The following is a 25,703-nucleotide window of genomic DNA, read 5'->3' as shown; positions in this document are numbered from 1 at the left end:
GTGAATTCTGAAATCTTTTATTTGTTTCCATGTAAATATCAATATTATTATTATCTATATTATTAATATCAATATTAATACTTCCTGAGAGCCAGAAAAGCACTAACTACAAAATTATGTCTTAAAATAGGGGACCTGCCCAGTATGCTTAAGAACAAATTATGATTTTGGATCAAGATTGGAATCCCTTAAGCCATCCCCTAAACAGAAAGTTACTAAGTAACGATTGCAGCTGCTTTTTGGAAGAATCCTCAAGAAGGCTGAGTGAAGATGTTAGTTTGTCTAAGAAAAAAAAATCCAAGGCTATACATCTTGACTCACAGCAACCAGTATGTAGACATTTAGTATGTACATTCACAGTTAGCACTATAAGATTCTAAAATGATCATTTAACAGGAGAGGAAAACAGGATCCAAAAATGGGAAGTTACTTGCTTAAGGTCACATAGCTAGTTACTGACTGAATCAAATTAGGTTTTCAATCTCCTGACTTTTCATTCAGCTCTCTTTCCAAAAAACTTTGTTGTCTCCGAAGAAGGGTTAATTATCTTTCTGAAGGAATGACTTAAAGAGGACAAACATATTTTGATGGGTAGAAGTGGGAGAGGGGGTGAAGCTGGTGCATGGCAAAATAAAATCCCTGCATGGCCAAAGGAGGCCAGCATGGGAAGAGCAAGCCACGTGTACCCAAAGGGAGTGGGCATCTGTGAGGAAGGACCATGACACCAAAGACAGATAACCCACAGAACAATTATGCTTAGGCCTGGAATGTGCATGTCCAGGAGAAATATAGTTAGACATTTCAAACTTTAAAAAGTAAACATATATATTCTTAAATATTATCTAAGTCATAAACATTTACTTATTAGATATCACCCATTGAGTAACTTCAACTTTGCAGACCATAGTCAATAACAAAGAAATACACACACACACACACACACACACACACACACACACACACACCCTACACACACCGACACACAGAGATTTAATTCTCTGAGTAGTTAAGACAAATGTCATAGAGTATCTTGCTCAGAACAATTCATGTAAAGCATTTAGTCCAATGCCTGGTCCACAGCAGACCCTCCACTAATGTTTACCTATGATTATGCTCATGGTCATGATCATGATCATGAGTATGTGACTGCCTTGGCAGCCACTCAGAGCTTGGTTACTCTTATGCACAATTTCTCTTATTTAGCTTCTTTTTATGATGCATCTTTGTTTAGCTTCTCTCCATAACAGATTAAAATAGAGGGTGCAGGAACATAGGTGGACATAGATAAAACACATGGAAACTGTGTTAAATAGATAGGAAAAAGTCAAAATGTAATTGAGGCCATTTAGTGTAGGGGCACACTGCCTTCCACCTTTCTGGAGATCCTGAAGACATCACTGTACAATCACTGTGATGACACAGAACCATCCAGAAAGATTCTATGTTATGTTATACACTCTATTTAAAATGGGAGAAGAACATTTGCTGCCATTTAAAAATTTTATCAAAAATTTGAGTTCTTACAAATCATCTGGAAGTTTGTCCACAGTGCCATAAGCCTGATGCATCCAGAGGGATGTTTAAATTAAAAATAAGTGGATCTTTTCCCCTATTGGTATTGGCTGATTATTGGTCATTCTAGTCTCAGTTATCAATGTGAGATCATATATGATATGACGGTGTTTGTAGACAGATGTCAGTATTTTTCATATAATAGCTTCTCAGTGTCTCAACATAAATTTGTGTTTAAGAAAAGGATTGCTTCATTTTTTAAGCTAGCAATGTGGTATACATGTACAAGAAATGGAGCTGATTATATATTCAGCATAAGCAGGAGAATGCACATGGGTTGCTTTTCCTCCTGCTTATGTCTTTTCCTTCCCAGACTATTTAAATTCTTACTGACTTTTACCCTGAGATGTCCCAGTTTCACTGCTCTCCTATGCGATAAAGATAACCCTCACAATAAATTATCTTGCTCTCCCGAGTTTGGAAAAATCTCTTACAGTTTTCCTGAAATTTCTGATTACATTTTTCATAGCATCTTTGAAGGGAAATCTCTATTAATTACATTGGAGGCTGGAAAAGCAAAGTGGCAAAGAAAAAAAAAAAAAAGCCCAGAGCACAGCGTATTCTTTAGCTGGCTGTCTTCAAGTCCTGGCAGCTGTTCTCAAGATGATTTTCCTTTTGAACTCCACCAAATGAGAGAAGTATTTAGGTACTATGCAAATAGCAACTAATTTCATCTTGGAGAGATACCACCTTTGACAGATTCATGTCCCCTTCCTTTGTCCTCTTCATTTTGATAAAGCCAGATGTCAAATTTCCAGCAAAGGGTAGTCAAGTGTCTTTTTCAATAAAAAAAGTTTATTATGACAATTTCCTGATCAATAGAAATAATGTGCCTTAAGGAAGGGGCACCTATTTTCTCATTTTTGTAGAGGTAACTAGTAAGCTTGAGGCAACCATCAGGGATGAGGGATAGGTGATTTAGAAGATGTGAAGATAAATAAAGTTAATTCGTATGTAAAATAAGTTTTAAATATCCCTGAGTTAGGGCATCTGCTTCTGGTCACATCCCGTGTGGCCATATATGGGGGCTAAGCTAGGACGACTTCTCCACTCCCACAGAAGAATCAGAGTCCTGTCCAACCCCAGTTCAGTGTTCTTGCTGGTGCCAGGCTTAGGTGCAGCCCTCAGGTCCTCAGTAGGCACAGAATCCACCAGGAGTTTGAAGAATGACAATCAATTCCCCACCATTCACCTGGATGTCTTTGTAGGAGGTATTGTGAGTGGTCACGTTAAAGTAGACTTTGTCCTTAAAAGCCAGATGGGCCACTCCAATGGAGTTGACAGATTTGACCTTGCTCAGGGAGAAAAGAGGTTTCCGACCCTTCCGGTAATAAAGGCTGAGGCTGAGCTCCTCAGAGAAGTAGCCCTTCAGGGAGATGAGATAAAACCCATCACAGTTGATGATGATTGAGTTGTCTTGCACCTTCATGGTTTCATCCTTGTTTGGGGATGTGATGATGCAACCTGTCCCATTCCCACACTCTAAGGAGGGGAGGGCAAGAAGAAAAAAAAAAAAAAGAATGATTTCTTAGCACAGCATTGGGCAACAATCTTCCAGTACATCTAAAAACATATGAAGAGAACATGATCGGGAAAGATTTTTGAAAAGAATAAAAGAAGGAGAGCACTGTGTTTCCACATGAGGGTTGGAGTCTGCTTTACCTGGGGAATGGAAGAAGAGGCAAAGCTAATACTAGTGGCCAAGAGGATTTCAGAACGGAGCTGGATGCAAAAACTAAGAGGTTAGAGCAATTGGCAGTGGTCGCAACAGACCAGTGGCGGGAAATGGCACTTCAAAGTTTCTCCGATTTTTCAAAACCAGGAGGTGTTGCCACTTCAGTGCTTCCTTCCTTTTTCAATGAATAGACAAGGGCAAAGGGTAGCAGGAGTGCCCCTGCCCAGGGCCTGCACACCCCGTTCACACAAAGCAATTGCTCTTTTTTTTTTTTAATTTTTTTTTTAACATTTATTTATTTTTGAGACAGAGAGAGACAGAGCATGAACAGGGGTGGGGCAGAGATAGAGGGAGACACAGAATCAGAAGCAGGCTCCAGGCTCTGAGCCATCAGCCCAGAGCCCGACGCGGGGCTCGAACTCACGGACCGTGAGATCGTGACCTGAGCCGAAGTCGGACGCTCAACCGACCGAGCCACCCAGGCGCCCCCAAAGCAATTGCTCTTAATGCTGCCCTATCCTCTCTCCACCTGACTGTGAAGTGCAAGTTTGCCACATGCCCTGGGCACTGGACTTATCAACAGCATTTACTACTGGTCTTTGCTAGCAGTAGTTCGAACTTAAGTTCGATAATGCCGCCATTACAGAATGTCTGTGGGCTCAGTTCTGCTCGATATGATGTAGGTGGAAGAGTTCAAGAACACAGACCTGCTTCTCCATTTTACCTTTTTATTGCTAGTTTTTCCTGGAAAGTGCTTTGGGGAAAGTTACTACCACAGGAGAGAGAAGATAAAGAATGGGGGAGGACACAGATTGATAGCTTTGGTAGCTTTGTGTAGGGCCATTCCAAGTGTAAGGCAAAAAGACTAAATTTCTTTTATTTCTACTTCAGCCACAATATCATTGTGAATGGCCAAGCAACCACATCTCAGATTACCCACTCTAGTCCATGTCCCTTAGTCATAGGAAAGAATAGTCCCCACTCTTGGGCACAATTCAATTAATTCTTGATTTGCATCAGGCCCAGGTGGCATAGTTTAAATTGAAAATGAAGACCACTTTTGGAGGGCAAGATATACTTCCCTTCAGGCAAATGAAGGGAATGAATGAAACAAATGAATATCCATATAGAAACTACTGGTGATTGTCCTAATACTAATCATGGATCCAAATAATGCTCTCCTAATAGTGGATCACCTTGCCTTCATATTTGGGACCTCCCAACTCTCATTAAGACAGAATATTGTCCTATAATCAACTTAGTGGGAAATGATGTGTCGGAAAGTCATCCTTTAGTTTTCTTACCTACGAAAAATGAGAATAATTCCTATTCAGAGGTTTCCTGAGAGGCATATAAAGTGATTAATAGTTACAAGCATATATTTGGTAACTAATTACTCCCTTTTATTCTTTATACATTTTCTTTGTCCCTAATGAAAACAGCATGCAGGCTCTAACAATTGCAGGATTTCATACTTCCCAAAGAATGGGAAGAGATCCTGTTTTGGGGAAGAAATTAAGAGACTAGAAAGAAGATTCATTTAAAAGCATGAATCAGGCTCAGTTGGTTAAGTATCCAACTCTTGATTTCAGCTCAGGTCATGATCTCAAAGTTTGTAAGATTGAGCCCCACATAGGGCTCCATGCTGGCAGTGTGGAGCCTGTTTGAGATTCTCTGTCTCCTTCTCTCTGTGTCCCTCCCCTGCTCACTGTCTCTCTCAGAATGAATGGATAAACATTTTTTTTAAAGAAAAACATGAATCAATTGGACAATACTTACTGGTAAATTGTACTTTGATACTTTGAATTGGAGGATACTGAGGTGGCACCTGATGGAGGAAAAAGGATATATTTTTAGGAAAAAAGGTGAACAAATGAAATTGACAAGTCATATCCTATGAAGCAGAAATGCAGGAGCTATAGAAGGAATGACTTGACGAGAGACCATTTTTTCTATGAAAATTAGACCCAGACTTATACCTGCTCCCTTGCTTTTCTATAACATTTCCTAAGATGAGCCAGGAGTATTCTGTCATGCAAGCATCTAAGATCTGTCCTCACCTCTGCCAAACCCATCTCTAGTATATTGTTTTGTCTCTCTGAGCCCCCCTTTCCCATTTTGGATAACAGAGCATTTAATAGTCATCTTGAGAAATCCATTCAGTCATAGAGATCCTCTCATACAGAAGGCTGTGATCAGTCATTCCACCATGGCCACAAACTCCCAGGATGCACTGGGAGTGAATTCTGGAAGCTTCCTGGCTACTTCTTTCACTGCAACACAGGAATAAGACTATCCTGTCTTCAGATCATATGGGCCATAGAAACTGGTCTAATCCTTCAGAATTCAGTAGATTTGAGTGCATATATTTCTAACATTGGCTCTTTCTCTTTTGTTTAATGGCTTGAAAAACCTAACTTGAACCAAGCGAGTACTCAACAGCAAGAGAGGTAAAATAATGAAGAAAGGAAGCCTGAATAAATGAAATGTCTATAGTAATATGATGGTTAAAAGAACAAAGCAGTTCAATATGGAGCAATCTCCAAAATATATGAAGTGAAAAAAAGGGGGCAGAATCATGTATAAAATATATTACCATTCACGTTAAAAAATATTAATAATGCTTGTATGGGCATTAAATATATCTGAAGGAATTCTCAGAAAACAGATCATAAATATTGCCTCTGGAAAATGGAATTGGAAGCCTGAGGTCAGGAATGGGGGGACACTTACTTTTCATGGTCTACTTTTTTTATATTTTTAAAATTTTGTACCATATGCTTGTATGACCTACTAAAAAAGGATATTAAAAAGAAAAACAAAAAGCACCACCTATTGCTCCTGCCTGGAACAACATCTCTTCTCACAGATTATTTTTGGCAAGACATTTTGCTCAAAGGCATGGGGAGGGATTTGTTTTCATACCCTGGGGTGTGGAATCCCTGCTTCCCATTCTCCTGGCACACCAGTGGCTGCAGTCAAGCAGATTCCACTGGGGACTGCCCACACTTCCCTTCTGGAAGGGAATCCCCTACTTCCCTTCTAAGCCTTCCCATCACAAGCCTTACCAAGCTGAAACCAACAGGCAGCGTAGGAAGAAGGGAGAGCCTTTCTGAGAGCTGCCAGTGGTAAGCACATGGAGAGAGCTGTTGATTTAGGATGATTTGAGAGTCTGTCCCCTCCATGAACTATTTGTGACAGCTAAATTAGTATCCTTCATGCTTAAGGCAATGTTCTGGAAGAGGGCCTCTCAAAGGGCATATTACATTATCACCATAATCCCCTGGGTAAATAAATGCTCCCAATGCTCTCTAGCTGGTTGGTCCCAGCATGAATGGCCACATTTCAGCATGCAGCAACCTTGGTTTTAATGTCAGTGGGGCAGGTACAATGTCATCCCAGGCAAGTTTCATAACTTTCCTAGAAGTCAGTTTTTTCATCTTTAAAAATTGCCAGAAGATCACAGGCATTTCTTCCAGCATTAACTGTCCATGATTTGGATTTTAAAAGTTGCAGTGCTAAGTCAATTTTAATAAAAGAGAAAAACATGAAGGCTCTTCGTCCAAGTTTACATCAAGCTCTGAGATCTAAAAGCCCTCATGACTTATTTATTTGACTGATTCTCCAAACGCTCTCTGCAAATCAAAGGAAGTTCTGAATGTTTTGAAGTACCCTTACGAAGTAGGGGTGGTTATAACCAAGAGGACATTCTCTGAGACCAAGGAAAGCCAATGTGACTTCCTCTCTAGGGTAGATCTAACAGAACTCCAGGCTCAGGTTTCCTGTTTCTTCTCCTGAAGATTGACCAGTATTAGACATTTACATATTCTCAGAAGTTTTCTTACTGGCATCAATACCATTAAGTCTAGGAAATGTTGTAAAATAAAATAAGATTCTCCTTTCCTCTTCTTCTGTGCCCTTCCACTTTTCCCTTCGTCCTCCATATTTGATTCTTCACACTCACTACCCCACTGCCCTGAACCACCCTCCCAACAGACCCTCCATTGCCTGGCTCCAACCTCCTTGTCAAGCTTTATTACCACACATATCCTTTCCATGTCATACGCTCTAGCCAACCATTTTCTCCAATCTTTTTGCCCTTGACTAGAGCCTGGTAGGATGAGACAGAGAGCACAGACTTGGGAGTCAGATTCAGTTCAAATTGTGACTTATCTAGCTCTGTGTATTTGGAGATATTATATACTATTTCTGAGCATTAGTCTTCATCTGTGTGAAACTATGGCATAATAATTGCTATGGGAATGTTCCAGATGACTGTGAAGTTTAAGTAAGAAACATGTGAAAGCACCCAGCAATCAGGCTGGCGAGCATTTGAAATATATTTGCCTTCTTTGTTCTCTCTGCCAAAAATGTCCCTCCATCTGTGTCCATCCATCAAAATATCACCACCTTCAAGGCCTAAATCAGGAACTGATTTTTGGCTTCTGCACTCGCACAGTGAGTGTTTAAAGTCACTCTGTTCACATGAATGTTTATAGCAGCTTTGTTCATTATTGTCAAAACTTGGAAGCAGCTAAGATGTTCTTCAGTAAGTTAATGTATAAATACACTGTGATATATCCAGACATTGGACCCTTAGTGCTGAAAAGAAATAAGCTATGAAGCCATGAAAAGACACGGAGGAAACTTAAATGCATATTACTAAGTGAAAGAAGCCAATCTGAGAAGGCCACATACTGTATGATTCTGAATACAGAACATTCTGAAAAAGACAAAACCATAGAGACAGTTAAAGATCAGTGGTTGCCAGGTGTTAGGGAGCAGGGGGAGATGAGTAGGTAAGTACAGAAGTTTCAGAGTAGTAAGACTATTCTGTATGACACTGTAATGGTGGGCACATGCCGTTATTCATTTGTTAAAACCTATAAAATGTACAGCACCAAGAGTGGATCCTAAGGTAAAAACCAAAATAAAACAAAAACTCTCTATTGACTTCCACTCTACCACCATACGTCTCATCTGCTCTACAAGACTATTTAGCTGTACGACTTTGGGAAATTGGTACTAACTTGCTAAATTTCAGTTTTTTCACCTATAAAATGGAAATAATAAAATCTATATCTTAGAGTGAAAGAAGATTAAATAATATAATGTTTGTGAATTTTCACCACATGGCCTGGAATATTGTAGGAGTCGACAAATGTCAGCTGTTATTTTCAGATGCACATGGAAGACAAGATCCATGTCATGTTCTTAATTTATTCAGCACAACACTACTCAAGCCTTATATATGAGTATGAAATGAAGGAATTATTAAAATAGTGAATAAAGACTATCAAAGTCCCTGAAATATTAGCTCTTTGGCTCTCATAACCCAAGGAAACAGTACAAAAGCATCCGGGCCTAATGAGAAAGAATTACCAGAAAACAATCAGAAGATATTTATTTTACCCACATACAAACAAACATGGTCTTTTTTACCATGATGAAAAGCAAAATCCTCAGATCCTTTCCACATACTAAAAGAAAAGGGAAAATATCAAAGGTCTCAGAGAGCTTCCATGTAAGAACAAGCTGGAAAGTCTGAAGAACCCACATCATTCTTAAAGGTGAAATCCAAACTCATGTAGGTCAAGCACATCAGAAAAAGTATAGTCCTGATGTTGGAATGAAGTGGTCTCAGAAGCATAAGTATAAAGGAAATCGTTTGCTTGATGCAAACAAGAAATGTTTGTTCTACTGAATTATTTGGTAGTTGATTGAATAATATGATTGTCATATTATTTGGTGGTTTGAAACAGCATCGACAATTACTGAGTATCTGCTGTGTGGCAGGCATTCATTCAACTCTGGGAACACAAAGGAATAGAACACACAATTCTTATTTTTGACAAACATATGCCAGCTGAGGAAATAAAGCCCTCCCTCTACATAAAACCTTTGGGAAACATCAATAGATAGTGTATGCGAAAAAGTTCCAGAGAACAAAAGTCACTGCAGGCTTTGGCAGCTCAAGGAGAAAAAACTTGGACAGAGGCCTTGAAAGAGAGAAAGGGACCAGATAAGCAAAAGACATTCTATGGAAGAAAGGTCTAGAAATGAGACCATTCTTGGTATTCAAGAAAAAAAATAAAAATTCACTAAGAACTTATAACATGCCATGCATTAGGTTGTTCTTTCTCAGAATCATTACCTCATTTGCTGCTCAAAATAATCCTATTAAGTATGAATAATAACAACCCATGTTTTACAGATAGGAAAATGAGAATCAATGCTCTTAAGAACTTGCTCACAAATAAACAGGTATTAACTTGAATTTGGTTGAACTCCAGTCCCTGATAATAACCTTTCACTTTATCCTATATTATCTTAAGAGTAAAAAAAAAAAAAAAAAAAAAAAACACAAAACCTATGAAAACATTTGTCAGAGGGTCCAAGATTAATTTGAATTATTTTCATCATAATACTAATGAGGAATAAATATTAGGTTTTACACAGTTGTCAAAATATTCATATATATCTCAAAATATCCAGAAGTTGTCCAGAAACAAAGCTCTTCAGACAACTCTACAAGGTCGTCTGTATTGTACAGGTTGGCAAAACTTCTAGTGAGGCTCTGATTAGGTTCAGTTGTCCTGGCATGGAGCAGCAGGCCCATGAACAAGTACAAAGTAGGAAGCAAGCAGGTGCTGCAAACAAGAGCCAGAATTAGGTCCATTCCTGGCCTCTCTTAGCATCTTGAGCACTGAACTGTCCAAGAACATGGTTGGGACGTATCTGATGGCTAGAGTTTACCTAGCAGTCTGTACCGAGTTCCCAAAAATGTGATGCTTCATTCAAGGGCTCATCTTGGGAGAGTGTGAGTTTCTAATTCTGACTCACTGGGATGTGGCAGGAGGCTGCCACCTTTATACTCATTTGGCATTTGTCCTGGAGAGGGGCATCTGTGGCAGGAGGGAATGATAGTCATCAAATATGAAAGCAGGAAGTGGACTCCACACTTACTATGTGGGCCTTGCCCTTCCTCACTTGATGTCAGGCTACAGTGTCAGGATCCTACGTGGGAGTGCGCTGGGGTGTGAATCAGTGTTGGATGGTGGGGAAAGAGATCTGTAAGGGGGACTCCCCAGTTGACCATGCCATCTTGCACTGAATGTGAGCCTCATCCACCTTAGGCTGCATGTCAGTAGAGAAGACCTGAGAGCTCATGAAAGCACAACCTCACAAGCTGTTGGTGTATGTCTCAAGGAGCCTCTGAAAAGAAAGATGGAATTTTCCATACTTAACTCATTACAGTAGGCTGGGGAGGTAGACTCTCATCCTGCTGCATGTGTGTGTGCACTCGGTGGAAACAACCTCCTTGCAAAGGGAAGGGCCTGCCTCTGATCGGGGAAGTTCACGAGCCCACTCAGAAAGGAATGAGAAGAATGGGCAAAAACTGGTACTTTGGCCAGGGAGGCTTCTGTATTCATAAAACCATATCCCCAAAGGTACATTTCTTAGAGATGAAGAGGTATGGCCTTGAAAACCTCTTCTAATAAAGAGTCTTTTGTGGGGGATTTAATGAACACAAAGAAGAGCCATTTTAATTGTCGTCCAAACACTTTCTCTTGCTCCTCCCCACCTTTCACCGTGACTGCTGGCACCTTTTTGCTGTAATTTTTCTCCTACTATTTATTCTCTTCCCAACTACACAACCCATGTGAAATCCTAATGTAGCCTGCTTTCTCTAACCACTTCCACTCTTCATGCCAAACTTAGTAATGGAGATCTCTCAAAGAGCCATTTACTGACCCTCTCCTATCTCAGAGAACAAGAACTGTGGTTCCATTGTCCTCAGTGCTTAGCAATTAACAGATTCCTAAGAGGAATCCAGGTATTCAGGTAAACAACCAAATGAAGCATAAGCATCCAGGTGACATGAACATACCTTCAAAATTATATGACTGACCTAAGACAACCAATTATATCCCCAAGGGAAGGGTATTCTTATATCTGGGTTTCCCTTTCCAGATTAACTGGGGAAGTCCTTAAAGTACATTGGCAGAGGAGTCTACCAAAACATTTTTTTTTTTTTCAACGTTTTATTTATTTTTGGGACAGAGAGAGAGACAGAGAATGAACGGGGGAGGGGCAGAGAGAGAGGGAGACACAGAATCGGAAACAGGCTCCAGGCTCTGAGCGTCAGCCCAGAGCCTGATGCGGGGCTCGAACTCACGGACCGCGAGATCGTGACCTGGCTGAAGTCGGACGCTTAACCGACTGCGCCACCCAGGCGCCCCTACCAAAACATTTTTAAGAACACCCTTCTTCACCCCAATGATTAAGTCTCCACCATAATATCCTTGTAGAAGCTTAGTCTCTAAGCAACTGGAAGGCTCTGTTAACAATGTACCCACTGTATGATTATGAGTCTTACAATGCATCAAACATAATGGCATTCAGTAAATAATATTTGCTGAGCTAAGGTGGAACTTAGCCCCTTAGACTATGCCCAGACCTTAGCTAGTGGCTACATAATCACATAAGCACATAGAGCTGACACTGGCTGTAGCCAACATTATACACTGCTCAAGGTTTTTTGAAATTGCCTCATTCTTCCTTGAGTACAAAGGGAATAGCAAAATTATCACAAACAATATATTTCTATTTGAAGTCACTCATTCCCCATTTCACTTGCTATACAAAAAGGAGGGATTGTTGCCTTGGGAGGGCAACTTAGTAGAACCGGACAAGGCATTCATCTGGGAATAGGAACACCTGGGTCTGGTTTGAAGCCATCTATAAGTCCCTTCTCTTTCTCAGTTTCTAATTTCCTCATCTTGATGTCCAACCTCAGTTAAACTGATGGAAAAAGCAGTAAGAAGTGCTTATTCACACTGTGGAATAAACAATGCCCATGAACTCTTCCATGTCAGAGATTCAGCAAATCACAACATTCAAGAGAAACCTTGGGAGACTGGGTGATAAGAAGACCTTTGAACAGATCTTTTCAACACAATAAATCTCTCTTCCTTAATAAAAGCAGTAGGTCTCCTTCTCAAGTGGCTCCTTCTGATGGTTAGTGAACAATCAAAGATATCTCTAGTGTTCTTTGTGCAGTGAAGCTCTTAGCCTCATTTGCATGAGCCTAAATAATCCTCAACCTGTATTCTGCTGAAAGCTGGGATTGGTAACTGATAAAAATCATCATGGGATGATCATGGTGGTGACAATGACATCTTAAACTAAAGCCTTTCCTAATAGGTATAAAGATAGGTAGGTAGGTAGAGATATAGATATAGATATAGATATAGATATAGATACAGATATAGATAGTGGAATATTATACAGCCATAAAAAGGGTGAGATCTTGCCATTTACAACAATATGGATGGACCTAGAGGGTACAATGCTAAGTGAAATAAATCACACAGAGAAAGGCAAATATTGTATGTTTTCACTCATATATGGAATCTAAAAAACAAAATGAATAAATAAATAAAAGCAGAATCAGATCTATAAATACAGAGAACAAATTGATGGATGTAGGGGGTTCAGAAAAATGGGTTAAGGGGAATAGGAGACAGGGGCTTCCAGTTATGGAATGAATAAGTCATGGGAGTAAAAAGTACAGGAATATATGGAGATAGGTGGTGAACACAGCAAATGTATAGAGAGGTTGAATCACTCTGTTGTACACCTGAAACTAATGTAACATTTTATGTCAACAAAACTTGAAAAGTTGTTTTCAAAAAAACTAAAGCCTTTCTTTTAAGGAATGGAAGAGAAGTAAAGCATCTAATGCAAAAGAGGAGTGTGCTCACTTTATACTCCCAGTCAAGAAACCAGGTACTGACATAGGTAGATAGCTTTCTGTGAAGCTTCTTACTGAAGTTTCTCACTGTACCCTATGTGGTTACCCAGTATGTCTCACACACTGTTATTGCTTCTTTAACCATATTGTTTCCCCACTGTGTTGGAAACTCTGGGAGGGCAAAGAAGACCATATCTCACTCACCACTGTTTCCTCAGTGTCTGACAGGAAAATAATAATCATAGATATTGTTAAACAAGTAAATGAATAAGAGATTTGTAGTGGTTTGAATAGTGTCACCCCCCCCCCCCCCCACCTTTCATGTCCATCTGGAAGCTCAGTTTGTGACTTCCTTTGGAAATAGGGCCTTTGCAGATGTAATTAGTTAAGTTAGCATGGGACCAACTAGATTAGCGTGGGCCCTAAATCCAATATGACTGGTGTCCTTAAAGCAAAAGGAGAGGACACAGTGGTACACACATGGAGATGGTGAGGCGAAGACGGTGACAGAGCTTGGGGTAATGCAACTACAAGCCAAGGAAGATCAAGGACTCCCGGGAGTCACCAGAAGCCAGAAAGAGGCAGGGAAGGACTCTTCTCTAGGGCCTTCAGAGGAAAGACTTCTCTATGGCCCTCAAAAGACTTTGACTTTGAACTTCTACCATCCAGCACTGTGAGAAAATACATGTTTGCTGTTTTTTTTTTTTTTAATTTTTTTTTCAACGTTTATTTATTTTTGGGACAGAGAGAGACAGAGCATGAACGGGGGAGGGGCAGAGAGAGAGGGAGACACAGAATCGGAAACAGGCTCCAGGCTCTGAGCCATCAGCCCAGAGCCTGACGCGGGGCTCGAACTCACGGACCGCGAGATCGTGACCTGGCTGAAGTCGGACGCTTAACTGACTGCGCCACCCAGGCACCCCTGTTTGCTGTTTTAAGACACCTAGTTTATGGTAATTTATCATGGCAGCTCTAAAAAACTAACACATGATTGAATAGGTATTTACAAGTAGTGGCAAATCACACTTTCACATTAAAGTAAATCTTTGAATCAGAGACTGACGGAATTACGAAGGCCTAGGGAGATTATGTAGTCTAATCTCCTTATAATTTAAAATGATAATAATAATAATAAAAGAGAGAAAATCGGGCTCAGAAAAGAAAAGATGAGCTAGTACCCAAATTGAGGTCCCCTTTCTCATCTATGAATATACCAGACATCCAATATTCCGTCTTATAAAAACAACCATAAGGTATTATGCAACTGTTAAAGCTTCATTGATCGTGTTACCTACATTGGCATAAATAGATTTAACTCTCTTTTAGAAAAGAATCTTCCTCCTCCATACTAGGTCATAAATCTTTCCCTCAATTTCTCCTCAAAAACTACGAATGCCAGAAAAGGAAACAAATTTTAAAACAGCCAGACAAAATTTGTAAAGCCAAGAGTCATGGAGTCTTAGCCAAGTGTAATGGAAAGAGACAGGACTAGAATTTAGACCTCGTCTTAATTTCTAACCCTGACTTTTCTATGTAAACCTAAGCAAGTCTCTCAAGCCTCACATTTTCTCATTGAAAAACTGGACACAAATATGTGTGTAACTGCCTTCAAGGTGGTAGTGAATTAGTGAGGACAAAAGTACAGAAAAGATCTGCAAAAACAAGGGGCTGTTATTGGAAATAACAGTAGGAATGACAGTCCTCAGTTATCCCTCCAAAAAGATCTTGGCGTTCCCAGTCTTCATTGTACCGTATACAGGGCCAGGTTAGGAACTTTTGGGGAGTTTGAAGCTAAAAACACTAAGCACCCAACACATGAGTATTTCTTTTTTTTTTTTTTTTTTAAACGTTTATTTATTTTTGAGACAGAGAGAGACAGAGCATGAACAGGGGAGGGGCAGAGAGAGAGGGAGACACAGAATCTGAAACAGGCTCCAGGCTCTGAGCTGTCAGCACAGAGCCCAATGCGGGGCTTGAACTCATGGACCGTGAGATCATGACCTGAGCCGAAGTCGGACGCTTAACCGACCAAGCCACCCAGGCGCCCCCACATGAGTATTTCAAAATTTATTTTATATACAAAACATATATTTATAAATTTATAAAATATATCAATATAAAATATATAAATATATTTTATATATATACTTAACTGTACAGTATGTGTTTTACAACTTATTTTATAACCCAGCAGGTTTTTATATTTGCCCTTAATGACTGTTTTTGCTGCTTGCTTTCAATTTTTTATGACACTCTCATCTTCATCCAGATCTTTGATGGTTTCTCTGGCTCTGCCATAGCTATACCTACAGGAAAGCCCAGCCCTGAGAGTACACCATTTAAACTCACTGGACTCTCACTTCCCCACATATACAGTTTGCATTTAGGGAATGAAGGAAGCATTACTATCATATATAATGCTCACTACATTAGTGTTGGGAGAATTAAAGTTGAGTCTACTGTCCATTTTTCTATCGGTCAGAGTATGTTCTTAAATAGCATTTACATGTTACCAAAGCTAGACAAATTTATACAATTAACAAGCCACCTAAGCTACATCTTAGAATGAAAGGTCTGCGGAAAGCAAATTTGATTATGCTAGCCCTATCCCCAATGTTTCCGGTATCATGAAAAAGATGGCATGCTTTTTCTAGACGTAATTTCCGACTCTATTTGGCAACCAAGTCATTGGAGAATTGGATAAAATATACCAAACTGGGGGGGGGGGGGGAGATGGAATAGGCATGTTCTAAGTGTGTCATTTTAGATCTCTGAACCACTTTCAGATGCTAACCCGATAACACTGTTATGCCTTCATAAATTTCTCCCCTTTGCTCTTCTTTTCTCCCACCCAGCTGTGGGCTCTCACTTAGAAATCTATGTTCAGAAATGCTAGCATTATTACAAGGGTTTTGGGACTTGTTTTTAATCCTAAAAATTACAGTAGCAAAGTCAGTGTTCATGAAGCTAAGGTTAACCTTAACTATGATACGCTTTCTGAGGTCACGGGGCGTGCATACATGTGTATACATGCCACAAAGTAAACATTTTAATGGTCCTAGCCCTATGGAAGCATGTTCGTGAATAATGATAATAATAATCTTAGCATTTACAAAGCTCTGCAACACAACATTTGCTCCTCACAACAACCAAATTCTGATTTTGGAAATGATTAAACTGATGCTCTGGGAATTTTACAGAATTTACCCAGGGTCATGAAGTTAAAAGGCTGGACTGAACCAGTCATCTAGTTTCTGGTCCAGCACACTCTCTCCTGTATACCAACAGCTCCTCCAAAAGTTTGCGATGTTTTGTAATTTCATGTAAGGAAGTGTTTTGATTCCTTCATCTGGAAAGATATGGACATCAAAAGTATGGATGGTTACAAACAAAACACACAAGCTATAGGGTGTCAGGACCATCTATTTCACCTGGGACTGGGAAATAACCTTTCTACTTTGCAGTTCAGTTGTTTATTTTCACTCACCAAACATAACATAAAAACAATATTGCAGGGGCGCCTGGGTGGCTCAGTCGGTTGAGCATCCGACTTAGGCTCAGGTCATGATCTCGCGGTTCATGGGTTCGAGCCCCGCGTCAGGCTCAGTGCTGACAGCTCAGAGCCTGAACCCTGCTTCGGATTCTGTGTCTCCCTCTCCCTCTCCCTCTCCCTCTGCCCCTCCCCTGCTCACACTCTGTCTCTCAATAATAAATAAACATTTAAAAAATTAAAAAAAAAAGAAAACAATATTGCACATGGCTTCTCTAGCCTAGATGTCTCCAGAAGATTAATGTTCATTTTCTATGAATGAAGAATCCCTGAAGAGTGGAAAGCTGCAGTTTCTGTAAGAGTGAAGGGCACAGAAGTAATTGCTACTAAAAGAAATAGAATTGGAAGGGCAGGATGGTCAGCCCTGGGCAAGGCTGGGTTAACTTGGTGCTGGTAGTTAGGGGCTGACATCAGAGAAAAGGAATCGGGAGATTATACTCTTGGGTCTATACCAAGCTTTCCAGATCTCCCGTGCATGTGTGGATATGTTTGTTTCTGTATCTGTATATGTATGTGACATTTTCCAACATGATCTCTCCAAATTACTCTGTCCTATTTTGAATATGTGGGTGAGAACATGTAGCTAAAACTTTCATTTAGGAAATATCATCACTGTGGAGAACATATATCTAAGTTTTTCACTGAGAAAATATCATCACTGTGTAAATAGTCAACAATATTAGGCCCCCGGGTACTGTTCATCCTCTTACACATGGATCAGCACTTAGCTTCCTGAGAAATAGGCTCTTTAAAAATAAATAAATAAATCTGAGAATGGTTAGTTTTACTGTGGTGCCCCCTAGTGCCATATGAGATTTGATTCACTTTCTGTATTTGCCCATAAGTAGGCCACACAGTAGAGAAGCGAAATTTGGAGAAGCAACAATTTTAGTAATGTTTCCTGTATTTTCTTTTGCATATTAATAAATAAATGTGCCCCTTGGCAAGAGTGACAAGACCCTTTGTGATCTGCCCCCGCCTAAGTTTTCAGCCTCATCTGCCACTTTTCCCTATGAACACTTCAACCATTCTGAACAAGGAAGCCTTCTGCCCCTACCCAACACCATCTCTCTTGTCTGTTTAAAGAATTTCCCCTCTTTCTTCTAATATCAGCTGAAGCATTACCTGATCCCCGAGCTTCTACTGTCTCTGAGTTTATGGGGTTTTATCTCTAGATAGGCTATGTCTAATGCCTGCTCAAAAATCCAAAGATTCTGTATGTTTTTATCAGTACCTCCCCTAAAAACCTGAGAAATATTTAATGACAAATCAGTTCAATCCTCCAGATGTTTCTTTTCAATTCTCACAGAATTGTTTATGAAATGCAAACTCAGTTGTATCAGAAATCACTTATTTGCATGTTATTAAAAAAAAGAATTTCTAAAAACTTGTTAGGTTGCATGGGGACGCATTTAAATTGAGCTAATCTGAGACAAGATTTTTCAGGAAAAAACACCTCTGTTTCTTCCTAAATGATACAAATAAAAGTCCAACTTATAGCCTGACATTTCATCAATAAACTGTGAATTCTAATCCTGGGCATTGTTGGTACAGAAGAGGTCAATTCACTTTCCAAGCATCTCCACTTTTGTTCTTCCCACCAGTAGAAGTGGAAGGAATGTAAAACTTTCACTGGGGGGGTTGCTGAAGAATCATCACTAAAAAAGGACACCTGGGTGGCTCAGTCAGTTAAGTGTCGGACTCTTGATTTCACCTCAGGTCAAGATTGAGCTCGGTGTCAGTCTCCGCTAAGTGTGGAGCCTCCTTAAGATGATCTGTCTCCCTCTTTCTCTGCCCCTTCCCTGCTCACACATGCAATTTTGCATGTTCTCTCTCTCTCTCTCTTTCTCTCTCTCTCTTTCTTTCTCTCTCTCTCTTCTTCTATCTCAAAACAAAATTATCACTAAAAGCCCTCACCTATATAGAATGCTATAGTGAAGGTGGTATAAATCTCATAAGAGCCCTGGCTTCAAAAGCCCTGAGACACATGGATATAATTTACACAAACTCCATGCTTCATAGGTCAACTTTTTTCTGCCATTGTTCCCAGATGAAACTACAGATACAATTGGGAGCCTGATATTTTAAATGGTAGTCCCAATAAATATCTAAAAATGTCTATTGGCTTTAGTGACAGAAGCACTCAATTTTATAACTTGTGTCATGAATATTCTTCTAAGGCATCCACTTCTTTCCCCTTTCTAAATAAGGCATTTAGCTAACCCATATTAAGTTATCTGATATGTGTATGATATGTGAATAAGTACAAGTTACAAATATATGTGCAAATTTGATTTCCCCCAGTCCCTTCTTAAGAAGCATAAATCCATAAGCTTAGACACAAAAACCTGTTTACTTATATTTTGTATTTCTCAAATCCTCATACCCATTCTACAAATATATATATGAACTACATACTCACAGGATATCGAGCTGTAAGAGATCTTTCTGTTCATGTGATCCAACTGCCTTGTGTTAAAATGAGTAAATCAAGGCCCAAAGAGGGAAGTTACAGAAGGAGTGGGTAAGATCTATCTTTCTTTCTCGCATCTCAAAAACTCAAACTTCTGCTTTTCACGTAAGTAAATAAAACTCAACAGAGTGGTGAGAAAACAAAAGGTTATTAAATAAACTTGATTGAAGAGAAAGCCCACTGTCAAATGAAGTTTAATAGCTATATCTGTATTTTTTTACAGACAGACCTCTACATGTAGGCAGTTATTTTATAAAGCTAAAAGTTAAATCTAGGAAATGAAGAAAAATCATGATTATTTTCCAAATATGTTTTCCTGCAATAAAATAGATCCAGTTTAACTGGAAAAATGATCAACATTTCAGCTCAATTTCACCCTTTAAACACATCACTGGCATATCATGTGGGTTTTTTGTTTTTTATTTTATTTTAGTGAGAGAGTGTGTGTGAGTGGGGGAGAGGAGCAGAGAGAGAGAGAGAGAGAGAGAGAGAGAATTCTAAGCAGGCTTCACGCTCAGCATGGAGCCCAATACAGGGCTTGACCCCATGACCCTGGGATCACGACCTGAGCCTAAATCAAGAGTCGGACACTCAACTGACTGAGCCACCCAGACACCCCTGAAATACCATGTTTTATAAAAGTAGGGGTTTGATTTACATCACCACCAACCCCATCCTTCAACCCCATTTCAACCAAAATTCCAAACAGTCTTATCAATGAGTTTAGGAAGGCTACCAGTCTATGTCCCTTTTTCAACAGCTACTCTACACCCTTCTCTCCTCTCTCTCTCTCTCTTTCTTACATGCACACTCACACACACACACTTCCGCCACAACCATTTGATCAAATTCCAGGGAGTGACCCATCTATGCTATCCTTCCCCCTAATAGACTAAATGAGATTAAATGTAAGGACCCATTATGCTGCCCTTGGTCCTACAACAGTACAAGAAATTATGTTAGCTAAGACAGTCTAGCTAAGAAATAAGAAAAAAAATTAAAGGTAATGGCAAGTGAAGAATTTCAAATATCTGTGCCAGAAAAAAATTTTGTATCCTGAGTATATGAGAGCACATTTCTTGAGAAAACAGCTCTAACATACCTCCTGGGTCTTTGCTTCCATTTCTGTGCCAGGACCACAGAAACTAATTCTCTCCTAGCGATGGGCTCACTGTGAATTCGAGCATCCTAGAAACTCGTGCTTATGTTTCCTTCCAAGCTCTGTTCACCTAGTCACTGGGTGATTTGCCAGAAAGGACCCCTCTCCTTCTCAGCATCTCCTAAGTATTGACAGTCCAGGGCGGCCCTGCCACCAGCTGGCTATAGAGCTGTTTCACCTTTTTCTCTTTCCTGCTCAGAGCCCTGGTACAATTGTTGAGCCTTGACACGGGCCATCTGCCTTGTCTTTTTATCATCCCACGGTGTAAGGAAATATGTAACACTGTGGTTGTTTGAAAAGCACTCTCAGGGCTCCTAGACCTGGTGAATGCACTCAGCTGTTCTATTTTTGGTCATTCTCTTTGTTTTCTTCTCAGAAAAGCCTAATTCCGGTCTATGTCTTAGGCATCCTGCCATGGACACGTTGCTCCTCCCCCAGCCCTCCCCTCTAATCGCCTACTCTAATTTCACGCAAGGGGCTCTGCACAGAGAAGGAAATGTGTGGCAGGATGAAGAGAGGACTGGCACCTTGTGCTCGCTGGTCTGCAGACCTGACATGACACCAGCTACGCTTCTGGAATTTAGGAACATGAGCCCTCTCTGCGGTACAGTGATCACAACCGCACTCCCGCCGGCCTCTATACACCAAAAACCCCTACTTCCGGTAGACAAAGACAAGCCCAGGCATTGGCTAGGACTCTGCTTATCTTCTCCTGGTCTAATTTAAAGTACCCAGTCTCTGACATGGCCATCAGAAATGAAAGCTCCTACTGTCTCACCTTTCCCAGGGAGAGGCTTTTCCAACCCAAAGCAGCCTGCCAAGGAAACAAGAATGATCAGACTGGCCCCAACAAGGGACCATGGGAAGATTATACATTTATTTCCTTTTCAGTGGAATCTCTTGTAGTCAAGAACATCCTTAAAGACCTAATAATGTTTGTAGTTATAAACAAGTAAATTTAAAAAATAATGTAAAGTGGATCAGAACAAAGAGAAGGAAAAAGGGAAAGAATATCTGCATTAAGTGGGGGAAATGCTTAGAAAGATGATCACCCACTACACAATGCATTGGACAAAGTGGGAAAAAGACAAAGTGATGTCTGTAGGTTGTGACTGGCAGAGAATAGCTGAAATACAATCTCTGATTAAGTTGGTGGGGTCATCATTTGGCCATGTATGCATATGCACGTGAACATGCACATCTCCGCCCTTAAAAAACACAGGTTAGCTATTTAAAGGAACTTAATGTTGGTACGTTCAGCATTCTTCAAAAAGCAAATCACCTATGGGGTTTATGAATGCAGTGGAAAGGTGGAACTGGTCCCTTTCTTGTTTCCTTTTTATATTAATCCCCTGACTAGATGCTTACTACAGAATGGGTAAAGCAAGTATAGCAGTGGCTCCATGCTTCAAAGCGACAGCTCATGAAGGAATGTCAGGATTCTTGCACTGCGAGGAAAAGAAGAATCCAGAAGCAGTGCCCATGCCCTACCTCCACTGTGCCCCACCACTGCCACTACTGAAAAGAAGGAAGGAAAAGAAAGACAGGAGGGTGTTTGACCACACTTTACAATCCCTGAGGGGCAGGTCGGGGGGCAATCAGGAATTTTGACATCAGACTATTTCCAAGTGACTGTAGCTGCTGGAGCTACCATCATCACAAGCTGGAGGAAACAAAGGGCCCAGTGGAGCATCTTACCTGGGAAGCATAGAAGTGCAGGCAGATGTAGGTGAAACACAGGAGCAGCCCCAGCCCCTGAATTACAGCCGCCACCAGCAATAGCTTGTTGCTCTGGAATCTTCGCCCTGGTGCGTTTCCCACATTCTCATCCAGGGGTTGGACCCCTTCCATCTTCGCAATCTGGATGCAGGGAAGATGAAAACTGTAACAAAGGGGAGCCTGATGGAGGACTGACCTCTTCCTCACAAAGAAGGAGGGGAAAGGAAAACAAAGCTTATCAATCAGAAAATACACAGAGGTCCTGGGACCAGAGATAAGAGGCAATTGAAAGAACAGAGCACACTCTCTCAGTTTTAACACTGCAGCTTCTGCAGGCAGGCGGGGGAACTTCTTTGTGACTAATCTGAATTTCCCCTTTACTTTCTTTCTTTTTTTTCTCTGGGCTAACAGGGAGTTGTTTTTGTGGCATTCCAGTTCTGATTTGAGTGACTGCGAAATGACAGTCATAAAAGTGTGCTAATTTCTTAATTTCTCATTGCACCAGTAACCAAATTGTGGGTCACTTGACAGAGATAAAAATCATGATCCGTTGATGGAGGAGTTCCTCTATCCCTTCCCTGAGATGTCTTAAATTGTAGAAGAGATTTAAGGAAGATGTTGGACGTAATTTCTCATCTGCACTTTATTAGGTAACTAAGCATTGAACCATCGTACAAATATATATATATATATATATATATATATATATATATATACACATATATATATAATATTTTTAAATAATTATATATATTATATATATATTATATATATTATGTATACATATATTTTTTAAAAATCACACACAGACCGTTCTTTAAGTGAGAGAAAAGAAGAAAATAGGATGGTGGATCATGTAGCAATAAAGGAGGGAGATCCTCTGATTTTAGTACATTATATTATAATAAATAAACTAGTATATATCAAGCATCCACTATTGTCAGACACTGCGCTAGACAGCCTTACAGTCTTTTTCTCACTGGATCCCTTGAGGCAAAGTTAGAAAAAGCTTATATGATTAATTTTAAGTATAACAGAAAAGAGGCAGAAGAGTATGCTGATGTTTTCCTCTTCCTTCCACTTTTCATTTTGCCCCTACATAATTTTTGCATGAATGAAGAAATTAATTGATTCAAATAGGCTTTGAGGATTGTTCCTTCCTTTGAGGTTAGGGGTGGGACTCAGAATTTGGAAAGTAAGAGTATCCTACCAATAGACGGGCACTACTTACCCTTTAGTGCTGAGATAAATGATAAAAGGAAATAAGTCGTGTAATGATTTAGAATGTCAAGTCCAAACTGACAGATATTTCCTGAGTACTTAGTAAACCCAGTGCTGTACTGGAGGACAGGGGTATGCTGGGGAGGGGATGTTTAAGGCACAATTCTGTCTCTTCTCTGAGCAAGCAGGTCTCTCTAAGCTCCCGATGAGCCATTCAACAGATACTTAAAGAAAGAAGGGAGGAGGACTATTTTGATATTAACAATGTAAGATGCCATATCAATTTAATTTTAGGGAAAATGGATATGAAGGAAATGGAAAATACATTCATGGGTGCAGCATTAATTGAGAAAAGTATGGATTAATATCCTCAATATAATAATTATGCCTTGCACTTGGAGAACATCTTGGTCTTCAAGTTTTTGTCTGAAAGATAAGGTAACAGACACTTTGTCATAGACTCCAAGCCAAAATTAGAAAGCAAGTTCCATTGAAACTTATCTCTAGCTAGTTATTCCTATGCGCAAAGTATATATAACATACAGAGTATGGAGGAAGGAAAAATGAAAGAAATAATTGTGTGTAGAGCCCAATTCTTGTGTAATAGTTGATAGTCATAAGTAGACATTAGACTCTACCTATTTACTCATTTATTGTCAAAGCCTAACTAACAGAATCAAAGGAGAAAAGCCTAAAATACTGTCTGAAACTATAAAGACTAACTGACCAAGATTGTACAAAAACTATTAATGCTGAAATCACAGAAAATGTTTTTAAATGACTGTCAAAAATCATGGAAAAAATGAACATTTAGAATATGTACTTGCGCCCTAAGCCACATGTCTTCTCCCTGTTATCATGGTTTCTATGAAGAAAAACTACCATTGCTGGTTTTCATGAATGAGGACTGTGTGACAGAATCAGTTTCCTTTTTTTTTATTTTTAATGTTTATTTATTTTTGAGAGAGAGAGAGAGCAGGGCAGGGGCAGAGAGAGAGGGAGACACAGAATCTGAAGCAGGCTCCAGGTTCTGAGCTGTCAGTGCAGAGCCCAATGTGGGGCTCAAACCCATGAACTGCAAGATCATTACCTGAGCTGAAGTTGGATGCTTAACGGACTGAGCCACCCAGGCACCCCATAATTTTCCATGTTTTTTGTTGTCCCAAGAGAGTGCAGGGTTGGCCATTGCAGTGTTGGGGCCAGCACAACTGTGGTACCCCTCTCACCTCCCTGTGGCAGTCTCCCACTGCCATATTTTGCCTCCTTGTGATTTTTTTGTTGAAGTCTAAGTGATGGCGTACATTGAATCATTTCTTCTTTCATTGACCACATTCTGACAGCTTCTTCACATTCTCTGTGGGAAGCAGAGGAATACAACTGGAAAAGTAAGTCTAACTTGGCCTGGAAGTTCCACGCAAGGAGACCCTTTGACAGACCACATAAGAACTCCAAAGTTGGGCTGGTCTGGCATTTGGAACGAGGTCTCACTGATGGCATTCTGTCTCAGGCAGCTGAGCAGAGTCCTCCATCTTCTCAGTTGACATGGTCAGTGATGTCAATTATGTTACCTGAATCTAGGGGCCATTTTGTAAAACTCCTCACAGAGACTCACACACAGACACACCGGAGCAAGCCAGCCTTGGACTTCATTCCAAGCAATTATCTTCCCATAAATCTTTGACCTCTGAATGAATAACCATTTCAAGACTATGGAAAAGAATGGAAAAGAAAAGGCTTTGATAGCTGACAGAATACCTCATGTTTAGAAAGCAGGAAAACCTTTTTTTTTTTCTAATTTTTTGGTTGCGGGGGATCTGTTTTGTGTTGTTCTGTTTTGGTTTGCTTGTTTGTGGGGAGGGGGTGGGGGCAAAACCTGGTCTTTCATTGGTTTCTAAGTCATGTGGCCATTTAGCAAGTATGAGCCAGGAGCCCGCACGCTCGTGCAGGAGAAATAACATGAGGAAAATAGGTTCTCAGTCCTCAAGGAGGTCCTAGACAGGAAGGCAGGATGATCACAGCTAAGAAAGGAAGAGCAGCACTAGCTCTCTAGCACTAGCAGAGGGTGAGGGAAATGCAGCCAGTGAAGCCACTTGTGCCTCGCCCGTTTGGGAAATGCAACTGGAGAGGGGGACTGGGAAGGATGCTGAGAGGCTCTCACAAATGGCCTTTTGTTCTAAGTTAAGAACTTTGAACTTTATCCTGAAGACCCTGGGGTAACAAGGAAAGGTTTGAAGCAGACTATGATATGATTACATTTTAGAAAAATATCTCTTTGATTGAAATAGAAATGACCGGGTGGGATCAAGGGGACCAGCTGGGCGACTTTTCCAGGGCTCCTTGTGCCTGTGAGGAGAAGAGTGCAGTCTAAACCCACCTCTGCCCTGAGCTGTCTATATCTATCCTTGAGCGAGAGGCTTCTCCCTACAGGAAGGTCATCCTTTATCTTCCCGCAAAGGTGTGTGCGGCTTCCCAAGCCCTGAACAAAGGGCTGCATCTACCCAGATAAAAGCCCCCCTTTTTAATTCATAAAGTCAGAGAGGGCACTTTGTTCTAATTCACACAAACTATGAGCTGGGG

The 25,703-nt window shown here is 40.3% G+C and overlaps 1 protein-coding gene across 1 annotated transcript; it reads right to left on the bottom strand.

The window, feature by feature from the left end:
* Positions 1–22,565, bottom strand: TNFSF4 (TNF superfamily member 4). The gene is made up of 3 exons (XM_045452890.1): positions 21,885–22,565; positions 5,027–5,075; positions 1–3,054 (listed from the first exon to the last, which is right to left on the bottom strand). Exons 1-3 carry the CDS (start codon positions 22,371–22,373, stop codon positions 2,705–2,707), a joined length of 888 nt encoding a protein of 295 aa, XP_045308846.1. The 5' UTR covers positions 22,374–22,565; the 3' UTR covers positions 1–2,704.
* Positions 22,566–25,703: the final 3,138 nt, after the last annotated feature.

This window comes from Leopardus geoffroyi, chromosome C3 (genome assembly GCF_018350155.1).
Source record: "Leopardus geoffroyi isolate Oge1 chromosome C3, O.geoffroyi_Oge1_pat1.0, whole genome shotgun sequence".
Taxonomy (NCBI): Eukaryota; Metazoa; Chordata; class Mammalia; order Carnivora; family Felidae; genus Leopardus; species Leopardus geoffroyi.
This window is presented reverse-complemented; position numbering and strand designations above follow the sequence as displayed.

Bases quoted from the DNA above. Each gene is read 5' to 3' on its own strand.
- TNFSF4 (XM_045452890.1), bottom strand. From the start codon at position 22,373: ATGACTGTCATTTCGCAGTCACTCAAATCAGAACTGGAATGCCACAAA. The intron at 5,076-21,884 runs GTAAGATGCTCC...TTCCTCCATCAG, and splicing joins TGCACTTCTATGCTTCCCAG to GTGCCACCTCAGTATCCTCC. The intron at 3,055-5,026 runs GTAAGTATTGTC...TCCCCTCCTTAG, and splicing joins TATCAAAGTACAATTTACCA to AGTGTGGGAATGGGACAGGT.